At 35.8% G+C, this 12,113-nt stretch overlaps 1 protein-coding gene across 24 annotated transcripts in view; it reads right to left on the bottom strand.

Moving 5' to 3' along the window:
• LOC150100409 (coiled-coil domain-containing protein AGAP005037-like) overlaps window positions 1–12,113 on the bottom strand; it is a 1,356,304-nt gene that overhangs the window by 126,224 nt on the left and 1,217,967 nt on the right. For all 24 annotated transcript variants that reach the window (XR_016549297.1, XR_016549300.1, XR_016549298.1 and 21 more), the window contains one exon: window positions 10,981–11,064. Coding sequence is in view for 19 of the 24 variants with exons in the window: in XM_090403260.1 (XP_090259386.1) it covers window positions 10,981–11,064 (84 nt within the window). In the remaining 5 variants the exon portion in view is untranslated. The remainder of the gene's footprint in view (window positions 1–10,980; window positions 11,065–12,113) is intronic.

Here is a 12,113-nt window from a genome sequence, read left to right as displayed (position 1 = left end):
TATTAAGGACATTATAGATGGACGTATCTGATAACAGATTGTTGAGTTTATCTTCATAATCTTTTGTGTTTAAGATGACAGTACTGTTCCCTTTATCTGCTTTAAGTATGATGATGTCTTTGTTATTCTTTAAGTTGAGTAGGGTTTTTTTTTTTTCCATGGGGGTAAAATTGGTGTGTGGAGATCTGGAAGGAGACGAGAGGATTATGCTGCTTTTCAATCTAAGGTCATTAGCTGTAAGTTGTGGTAGTAATGAGATGGCTTTCTCTAAATTGCAGATGAAATCTACTTTGGGTATTACAACATGTGTTAAGGCAAAATTGAAACCTTTTTTGAGAATAGCGATCTCAATTTGGTCAGTATGTGCTTTGATTAACGACAGCAATAGCCGGCAAAACTATTAGAGAAGTTAGTTAGGAATAAGATTCAGAATTGGGTTGACAACAAAATACTCCTTGGCAGCCAGCATGGATTTACTAAAGGAAGATCATGCTTTAGCAACCTGTTTACTTTTTATAATAAAGTGACAAATTCGTTGGATAAGGGTGTTGCATATACAGTGGTATATTTAGATTTTGCAAAGCCGTTTGATAAATTGCCACGTGACAAGCTGGTAATTAAATTGGAACGGATGGGGCAGAACAGTAGATTGGTTCGCTGGATTGGAGATTGGCTGTCTGATAGGTATCAGCGAGTTGTCTATGGAGGAGCGATATCCCAGAAGAGGAACTAGTGGTGTACCTCAAGGGTCTATTGCTGTTTAATTTGTATGTAAATGATATCTGGAGAGGTCTGAATGGGGATGTGTGGTTGTTTGCAGATGATGCAAAGTTGGGGAGGGCTATCAGGAGTAGTGTGGATTCTGTAGCTTTGCAAGAGGACTTGAATACACTGGTTGAATGGGTAAATAAGTGGGGATATCAATTCAATGTTTCAAAGTGCAAGGTTTCAAAATTTGGGAAGCAGAGATGGGATGTAAAGTACACAATCAGTGCAAATATCTTGGAAGAGGTAGAGGAAATGAGAGATCTGGGAGTGAGTGTAGACAAGGACCTAAAATTTCGGGGACATGTTGCTAAAATAGTGAAGACAACACAGCGGATAATGGGAATGATGCGGAGGACATTGACTTGTAGAAGTAAGGATGTTATGGTTCTTTTGTATAAGGCTTTGATCAGGCCACATATGGATTACTGTGCACAGATCTGGTCACCTGGTTTTCAAAAAGATGAAATTGCGTTGGAAAAAGTTCAGAGGCGATTGACTAAGGTGGTTTCTGGTCTTCCTGTACACCCCTTGAGGGTACATGGCAGGAATTTGATGATGATGATGGTTTCTGGTCTCTGGAATATAGAGTATGAAGACAGATTGACAAAATGCAATTTGCAGAAATTGGTGGATAGAAGGAGGAGGGGAGATATGATTGAGACATATGAGCTGTTAAGAGGTTATTACCAGATTAATGTCGGGGAGGTTTTGCACAGAATGGGTGAGGACAGCAGGAGAACAAGAGGTCATCCCTGGAAGCTGTATAAGGAGGGTGTGAGCAAGGGAATAAGGAGCAGGTTTTTCGTATGGAGAGTGGTGAGTGATTGGAATGCTTTGCCCGAGAGTGTGGTGTGTGCAGAGAATATATTTAAGACACAGTATGATAAACTGTGTGTATAACAGTGGACCTCCCACGATGAGTCTTTGACTCCATGGAGGTTTTTATAATAATAATAATAATACTACTTAAATATAAAGAGCCAATAGGCTTCATTTCGGCAATATAAACATTATTTAAATTAAGGGGATATTAAATCCCACATTGTTTTAAAACCGAATAAGAAATTCAAAGATTGGAATCAGAGAGTTTCATGCCGAATATAGTAAACTATAAAAGTATCGGCGATTACTAGCATGAACTAATGCAAGTAGTCCTAGTACGGAGTACAATCTCGGGCAATTTCGCTATACCCTTTGGTATCTATTTGGTCTAGCTACTCACTGACGAAGCCTCAAAAAAGGCTGAAACCAGTCTGGGTAGTGACATCCCACCATAATGTAATAACAGCATACATTTCCTAGGAAATGTGTTTTTACATTATGGAAAATACCAAGAATAGCGATCAGAACTTTACCACCTTTGCTGCGAGTTGCCCGAGATTGTACTACGTACTAGGACTACTTGCATTAGCTCATGCTAGTAATCACCGATACTTTTATAGTTTACTATATTCGGCATGAAACTCTCTGATTCCAATCTTTGAGTTTCTTATTCGGTTTTAAAACAATGTGAGATTTAATATCCTCTTAATTTAAATAATAATAATAATAATAAAATAGTTGGTGATTAAATAGTTTATTAACACTTGACCAATATTTCTAAATAAGAGTTAGTTATTCATTAATAAATACCTTTGTATCAGCTGCCTAGCTTGCATGTTTACCAACAAGTAAATCCACAGGTAAATTCACAAAGAAGAAACCTCCTTTTTCCTCAACTGTCCATCCACAGTACTAATGTATAGGTGCATTATAAAATTGTCACATGTAAATCCTTCCTATATATATATATATATATGTGTGTGTGTGTGTGTGTGTGTGTGTGTGTGTGTAGAAAAATCCTTCTCTCTCTCTCTCTCTCTCTCTATATATATATATATATATATAGTAGAAATTTTTAATCTCCGATTAGGAGAGAGATAACATTACAACATGCCATTAATGGAAGCTGCAGAAGAAGAAGAGCAAGCAGATTTTTTTTGTATGCAGAGTAGTTGGTGATTGAAATACATTGTCTGATTGAGTGAGTGAACAGAATACTGAAAGTTTAAGCTTAGTCTGATGATGCTAATAACAATAAAAATTCTTCCCACACTCCCTTAAAACATGCATGAAATCTCATCTTATCTCCTTATTAACATCTAGATTACTTAATATTCCAAACACTTTCATTTCCACTTTCCTCCAAAGATTTAAAACAGCAAATTACTTCAGAAAAGTAATACTGTGAAAAACAATCATTAAGCAGTTCTACCACACCTGCACAGATAATTTAATATTAATTATTCTGTGTTCTAATAGCAAATGAAGGAGGAAATGCTCTAGGATTTTAGCATTATTCTATATAAAAACAATGAAATTATACTTACCTTAGAAGGTAGAATTATTTTGTACATAAAAATATTTGCCATTGGTATAATATGGATAAAAAGAGGAATTTCTTGCACTTTATTATAGTATTACAGTCAACTTGGCCAGCCTAGTTGGGCAAGGGGTTAGCATATCCAATCTCCAAGCAACAGGTTGTAGTTTGAATTCAACTATGGGCATGGATGTTTTGTGAATCTTTTGAGATGAAAGATGAATCACATTGACTAGTGTGAGACCACCAACACACTGCCACCCTGCTTACTGAAGGCAAAGTGGCTTGAAAAAAAGTTTGTTTTGTCTTTGAGGAAGGGTTTTTGGATTATCTCTAACCCTCAATCAATCCACAGCACTGTAATACTAATGTATTACAGCCTAATAGTCTTTCATAGGTTGGATTCACATAAAAAAATTTCAGCAAGTATTGTAAAAGCAAACATACTCACAGTAACTCTCTACTGAAATGCCTTACCTAAAATCCCATAAACACATTACTGTTCTAGAGGATATTCACTGTCACATTATTCCTGTGGCCCTATGAGTTTTATAGTGAGGAGAGAATGCACAAAAAAGACTACAAATGAAGAACAGAGTATAATCTAATTGGCTTTCCTTTGTATCAATTACTAACTTTCTTTACTGCTATAATACCAAAGCCCTGGAACAGTTACAAGAGAACTATCAGCACATCCAAATTTGGCATGTATGTGCATTAGAAAATCAATCTCCTATACATCTGACTATCCATTCTCATCTCAACTAGCTCAAATACCCTTATTTCTGGTAAATCAAATGCAGTGACAAAAACAGCAGTTCAGCAAGATAATAAAAGGAATAAAAGGCATTAGCTGATTTTTTTCACTGTATTAATAGATCAAATATGAAAACAGCAGAAATTATCAATGATCTGTTAGTAGTTTGCATATTTGTTTCATATGCTTTATTATTGTCCGCGAGGTTAGCCGAGTGGTTACGCGCTCTGCAATCATATGCCTGGGAAAGGAGTGTCCTGCGTTTGATTTTCATCGCTGATGTGAGGAGCAATGGATCTTTCTCAGACATAGCCAAGTTAGTCGGTATTGGGCATGGACTTTTTCTCCCAAAGTTTATCTGGGGTTTTCCTCCTGCAAATCAGGCAAACTGGTCTTTAAGAACACAACGCTTCACAGACAGTTACACATGGTTGAGCATGGGGGGTAATGACTCCACCTCGTAGTGAGTTATGAAACCCAAAAATGAGAGGCCAAGGCCATGGGGCTGTAGTACCAAAGAAGAAGAAGAAGAAGAAGATGCTTTATTATTTGTATGAATAATTGCCACTCTTTTCATTAAGCATCTCACTAACAACAGTGAAATCAGTAACATCTTGGAAAATATGCAATGATCATGGTGTCTTCAGAGAGGACAGAAGGAAGAGGATGAGGGGAGGGGGATTGCTAATGACAGCAGAAGAATTGAAGCCAAAAAGAGAAGTACATCAGAGACAGGGATTCAGAGAGCAGTTCATTCAAAGTTATCTGGTGTGAGATAGAAGCCAACAGGACAAGATATATAATTAGTTAATGTTATAATCCAGGGGATATAAGGGATAATGTAACATGCATTGGCAAATTAGCATGATGAGTGCAGGTTGAGTAATTATTATGGGGATTTCAACTATAAGGACTGGGAGGAGGAATGATCATAGGCAGGGAAGGAAATCAAATTTATACATTTGTTGAGAGATAATTAGCTGAAGCAGCATGTAATAGAGGGGATACGAGATTTGAGAATGCTTGGATCAGATCATAGCATTAGCGAACTTAACACTGATGATCTAGCTATACTGTCTCTGCTTGGAGCAAGTAATCATGTACACTTGACCTGGGAAACTGCTAAACATACAGGATTTTCTGTTAAGAAGGAATATATGTGGAATCACAAAGCAGGTGATTATGACAAGCTGAGGATTTATGCTTTCTACAGTGCCATGGCATAAGAATTTGGAGTTGGAGAAGAGACGTGTTTGTGGTGCATGGGAGGTGGTCAAGGGGTGTTTGAAGAAAGCATATCAGAATGTATACCCAGAATCAGATAGATAAACCTGGTAAGTTTTAGATGGATGAATGGCTTCATTAGGCAGGAATTGCAGACAAAGAAAAGATTGTGAAGGAATTATAAAGAAAAAGATTATCAGCATGCCCATGAGCAATACAAGGCACAGACAAGAAGGGTGACATGTATGGTAAGGAAGACCAAAGCTAATTATAAGAGAAAGCTAGCTGATGAGGCTAAAAGAAATCCTAGAGTTCTTTTGTCATGTGACAAATAAAAGGAGGAATGACTATGAAAGGATGACTTTAAAAAAGTGCTGATGGTGGGGAAGTAACAGAATCAAACCAAATAATTCAATTATTGTGTGAGCATTTTGCAGAGGTTTACCATCTAGGTGGTGACGTTGCAATGCCAGATGTGACATTGACTGATGGGAAAGAAGAAATGGACATGCTTAAAATATTGCAGAACCTCAATGCAAACAGAGACATGGGATTAGATGGCATATCAGCCCATGTATTATGAGAATGTGCAAGGAATTATCAGCTATTCTGGCCAAGCTATTCCATTTAAGCTTTAGTACTGGGAAGGTAACAGTGGAGAGGAAAGAGGACAAAACAGTCCCATTACTTAAAGGAGGTTGCAAGACAAAAGTAGCCAATTATAGGCCAATCACCATCTCAGGAGTAGTGGTTAAAGTATTAAAGAAATTGGTGAAAGACAGAATTTAGGACTGGGTGGATAGGAATATGATACTCTATAAGGGGAAACATAGTTTTGTGAAAGGTAGGTCTTGTCTTGTAAAGTAATCGTTTCACTTTCTATAATAAAGCGACAATGGAGTTGGATTTGATAAATGATAACTCGGTGATATTGCTAGACTTTGCAAAGATATTTGACATAATTCCACATAGAACTCTATTGCATAAATTTGAGAAAATGGGGATGGATATGAATCTGGTGATTTGGATTAGAGGGTGGTTGAAATGCAGAAGTCATATTTACCTATAAAGTGTGACACCTTATTAGGTGTGACACCTTTTGGCAACTCGTATAGGTAAATATGACTTCTACATTGCTTCAACCTTGGTATCACCTCTGGGTCTGGCTCCCACTGAAGAGACCTCAATAAGAGTTGAAACCGGTCTGGGTAGTGACCCGTCCCATAATGCATAGCATTATACATGTTCGCAAGGAAATGTGCTTTGCAATATGGGATACTAAGGCAAATGATGTGAAGTTTGTCCACCTTTGCCATGAGTTGCCCCAGTCCTGAAGATATTTCAGGGTCAAACTTTGTATGCTCACACTTGGATAAAAGATTAAATTAAATATATAATTTATAGTCTAACCAAGTGAAAAAAAACTTCCAAAATCCCCTCATATATCCTGCACCATGATTTTTTAACTTTAATTTTGGGGGAAAATGTGCAAGTTGTATTTGAGTAAATACGGTATTAAAGATAAATGTTCAGACAATAGGGAAGACCTAAAAACAAATAATAATAAAAAAATAGTTAGCCCTTCAATAATTCTAAATGAAGAAGTAAGAAGAGCACTTGGGAAATTAAATAAAAGTAAAGCATTGGGTACAGATTTAATTATAAATGAAATGATAAAACAATAAGAGATAAAGGTATTATCTTATTAACAAAAATTTTAAATTTAATACATGATTATAGTATCTTGCCTAAAATTATGCAAAATTAAATAACACTAAAAACATCAAATTCACTGAGAATGAGCTGATTACAGAACAATTAGCTTGGCATGAATATTGAGAAATGTCTTCAAATTATTTCTTACAAAAAAAAATTTAGAACAAAACACCTGGCACTGTTTCTCATTATACAGTGTCTTTTAATTAAGGATAATTAATATACTGGAATCAACAATCTGCAATAAAAATAGACAACATGCTTAACAACTGATTTTCTCAGAATCATGCAAGAAATCAGTTGGTGAAAGAAACATAAATAACCTAAGATATACAGATGACAGTACTAATTGATGAGAATGATGAGGACTTGCAAAATATAGTAAATAAACTAACAGTGAACTTTGATAAATTTGGACTAAACATAAACATACAGAAAACAAAACAAAAAAAAAAAGAGAATAAGATTGATAATCACAGGTTTTTATCCATCAAGTGATGGATAAAAACCTAAAAACATAACCTTAAAAGGCCACACTATAGAACAAGTGATGACTGATGACCTGCAATATATATTCTGTATTTATGTACACCTCAGAAACATGGGCTACTGGAAAGAAAGGGGAAAAAAAAGACTGATGGCTCTGAAGACATGGATACTAAGAACTGTGAAGATTAGCTGGATTAACGTCACCACCTAGATGGTAAACCTCTGCAAAATGCTCACACAATAATTGAATTATTTGGTTTGATTCTGTTACTTCCCCACCATCAGCACTTTTTTGAAGTCATCCTTTCATCACAGACAACAAGTACTTGAAAGAGCAAACCAAAAAAGATGTGATAGAGTGGTTAATCCTACTTTCATAAACTGTTAGCTCTAATGTATCTGACAGGTGAATACGCTGTCAGTCAAAGAGCCCTTACCTAAGAGGTAAGGGCTCTTTGACTGACATGTGATGATAAAGGTGATAGGGCATGTGTGGTGGGGAAATAACAACCAACACGTAGCTCGGATAGGACTGGTTATAGACCTAAAAATGAACTGCTGTGCTTGTTTACAAAATGCCAGAAGTATCAGAAATAAGGAGGAATAAATGGTTACAATGGTTGAGTTTATCTGCCCCAAAATCATTGAAATAAGTGAAACATGGTTGAATGAAGATGGAATCATAACAGGAATAGATATGGAAGGATACAGTATTTTTCGTGATGATAGAAAGTGCAAGAAGGTGGGGGGGGGGGTGCTGATAACAGGGGAATAAAGTCCACATAATGTAGGTATGAAAGTGGGAAATAGTGGTTATGAAGTTATGAGGCAGTGTGGTGTAACGTGGAGGTTGAGAGGAAGACATATTTAGTTGGATGTTGCTATACGCCGGGAATGTGGAGGGTGGTGATGAAGAAATGTATAAACAACTTGGATTAGTGAACAAAGGAAGGATAAGTATTATGGGTGATTTTAATTAAGATCATAGATTGGAATAGGTGATATAGATTGGAATGAAGAGATAGCATTTGCAAATAAGGAAAAAGAATTTCTCAAGTTTTTGAGAGATAACTATCTCAAGCAACATGTAAAGGAGGGCATGTGAGGATCGACAGTTCTAGATCTAATCTTTTCATCAGAGGATGTAATTATGAGGGGGGGGTCACACTTTCCTCCAGTTGGTGAACATGATCATTAAGTGATCACCTGGCTTGTTGCTATCCATATGCAGACTTTTGTGAGGAGAGGATATATGTGGAATTATAAGGCTAGTGATTATGACAAGCTTAGGAAACAGCTTGGAGCTATAACATGGAACAAGGAGTTGAGCAGTAAGGAAATAAATGTTGCATAGGAACTGACAAAGAAATACATAACTGTATCAATGTGCAAATGCATTCCAAAGGCCAAAAGGCAGAATAAGGTAGGCGTAAAATGGATGAATGTGAAGATTAAGCATGAAATCTGGAAAAGGAAAGTACTTTGGAAGAAATACAAGATGAATAATGGTAATAATCAGTTACATGGAAAGTATAAAGAACTAGCCAGGAGAGTGGCTTGGTTAGTAAGGAAAACAAAAGTACAGTATGAGTAGAAATTGGCAAATCAGGCAAAGAAAAACCTTAGAGTTTTTTTTTAGATATGTGGCAAGTAGAAGGAAGAATGATCATGGTAAGATGATGTTCATGGATCAAAGTGATAGAATGGTAACTGCTGCAGAAGATTGTTGAGGTATTCAGTGATCATTTTATAAGGGTGTTTCACCCTGATCAGGGTGGAATCATGAGGAACTTAAGTGTAGAGGATATAGGAGAGGATGGCTTAATTGTGAGTGAGCAAGAGGTATTTGAGGAAATAAATAAACTTGATGTCAATAAGGATATAGGATATTATAACACAGCACCACACATCTTAAGGGAATGTTCCAGGAAATTGGCAGTAGCATTGACATGCCCGTTTAATAAAAGTTATTGGGTTGACATGGAAGAGATTTTTCATAGAATGGGAGGGGGGGGGGAGTAGAACAAGAGGCTATCGCTAGAAACTGTATAAGGAGAGCGTGAGCAGAGGAGTGAGAAGCAGGTTCTTTTCACAGAGAGTGATTGGCAGTCACATTGAATCAGTTTAAGGCACATTTGGATGAGTATTGTGTGCAATAATGTGTAGCTCCCACGATGAGTCTCTGACTCAAATGAGATAAAATGTTAATAATAATAACTAAAGGTCACTGTCACTATATAGGTGCTATGGAGTCAACATTTACATCAGAAATGATTGGTTTATATGAATAGGGTAATAATTTTCATCCTTCATTTGTTTTTCTCCCCTAATCACTGTTCAAGTCGATCAATACTGGAGAGTAAAACGAAATGCAATCAAACACAGAATTCAGAGGTCAAATAGCGTCTTATTTCTACTAAAGGAAAATGCACCATCTACTGGAAGTAGGCTCTCTCTGTGTTCTAACATGTTTTTTTTTTTGAGACTCCAATAATTTATATAGCTGTTTCTATGTGTCAGAACAGAAACAGGTGAGCTAGCTCCTGAGAAATAAGTGTACCTTAAGGGATAAAGAATTAAAGAAGTCAGCAAGATTGAATACCTGGGATCAATTATTAATGTGAAAAATTGCTGTTCAGATGTTTTGAAGAAGATTAGACATGACTAAAACAGCCTTCCAGATTTTAGACAAGTCAGAGACTTGTCTAAAATCTGGAAGGATGGATCTATTTCCACAGGAACAAAGTTGAGAATTTTGGATGCAACTGTTTTTTCAACAGCGACTCATGGATATGAGATATGAAACTAAAGAAGTCTGATAGTAAGAGGATAGCTGCTTTTGAGATGTGGTGTTACAGAAGGCTATTGAGGATATCATATACTGAAAAGCAAACAATGGATGAGGTGCTAGAAAGGATCAGTAGAACTTTAAGGCTCCTTAAGGATATTTACAGAAGAAAGTTGAAATACTTTGGACACATTGAAAGGATGGAAGTAAGATGTCAGAGATGGATAGATGGATGGTGTCTGAAATAACTGATCTTCAGAGTTGAAGCCTCCAGAAAAGCATACAACAGGACCATGTGGCAAGGACTGGTGTGGCACATCACCAAGCAACAGAGTGATTCTACGGCATCTGATAATGTCCAATGAATAGATGGATAGATGATGTGTCAGTGACAAACAATAAGGTCTTTCTGGAAGTCCATATGCGTTTCCCATCTTAAAGTGGACTGTTAGTTTTAAATGTGGCTATATTTTAAATTGAAGAGCAGTAGCATCTGAGTACAACAGGGAATCTGCTAATCTGAATCAGTTTCCCCTGAAATGCTTTGGTTCCTATATGATAGGATTTTATTATCTGGACAGATGGTGTATATTATCAGAAAGATATTTAATAATATAGAAGACGATATACAGTCTACCCTCACTATAACAAATCTGCAGCACAGAAACACTGAAATATTTGTTATAATGAATTTTCTTTAGAATAGCATTGTACCTGTGAGAATTTAGTCAAAATGTTTTACAGTTTATTATAGTGAGTTGCTATAGTGAATCTACTGTAGCCTGTTCTAAAAATAACATTTTAAAAATAAATTGCAACATTGTATGAAAGTAACAATGAATGAATAATAAATGAATAGAATAAATATTATCTTACCTTTTTAATGTCACTAGAGTACCTGTAAGTTTTTTACATCTTCTTAAAGCATTTTCAAGTCTTTCAGGTTCATCCTTTAAGAATCTGATAAATATTAAAAAATAGAGATACTCAGGAAACAGTGTGAAATTCTTTCCTTCTGTATACCAAATTAACTAATCTAATTTAATAGATGGAATTTCTGAAAATATTTTTATGAGACTCCAGTAACTGTACTTGATACCAATATGACACAAAGTCTCAATGGAGATGTCCTCTTATAAACAACTTGTAAGGTAAACAACCAAATGTTTGAAATTGTTGATCAAACTTTATTTTAGAAAAAATACTGATCAAAAAACATACTTGAATTCTCTTGAAGGTAAAGATGATTACCATATTTGTAAACTTTTAAAATAAGTTAGAGGATTTTTTATATTTAATGTTCTAGGCTGAAAAGGGTATAAAACTGAAAATAAAATGGAAAGTGAAGAATGAATAAATGTTCATAGACCTAGAAAAGCAAGAGTGTGGCTTATGAAAAGACTAGATATAAACTGACTTAATATTTAGTCAACTTGTAAGCCCTGGGCTAGATCAGAACTGTATATCAGAACAAGGATGAAAGGAGAACTTCTCAAAACACCATAAAAGGTTAAGTTCTTGGAAAAAGAGGAAAGGCTTGATCCTCAATGAGATGGAGGATGGCATGTCCGGAGTAAGTGATCTTCAGAGAGTTGACGCCTCCAGAAAAGCATACAACAGGACCACACGGACTGGTGTATCACCAAGCAACAGAGTAATCATACAGCATAATGATCACTTGAATGAGTTATAGTCAGTATTCTTTCTAAATTTAACTTTATTAGGAATAAAGGAAGTGAACTGGTAGCATTGATAGCCTTAGCCTGTCCTAAAGTTATTAGAATCTGTGAAACATGGTTGAATAAACATGTCATGATCAAAACAGCTTGCATACCATTAATACTGTTGGCTTGCATTTATCTATATCTTTTTTTTTTTTTAGTTCTTACTCTTTTTGTTTTATTGTACAATATTCTTGCTATTTCACAGTATTTTGTACATGTATTGTTCTTCACTCTCTGTAATATTTTCACTCTTATAATATTTTTGGCCCATTATAAAGTTCAGTA

Source organism: Typopeltis vanoorti, chromosome 13 (assembly GCF_054136105.1).
Source record: "Typopeltis vanoorti isolate ZY-2024b chromosome 13, IOZ_Tvanoo_1.0, whole genome shotgun sequence".
NCBI lineage: Eukaryota > Metazoa > Arthropoda > Arachnida > Uropygi > Thelyphonidae > Typopeltis > Typopeltis vanoorti.
The sequence above is the reverse complement of the archived record's forward strand: the minus strand, read 5'-3'. Positions and strand labels throughout refer to the sequence as shown.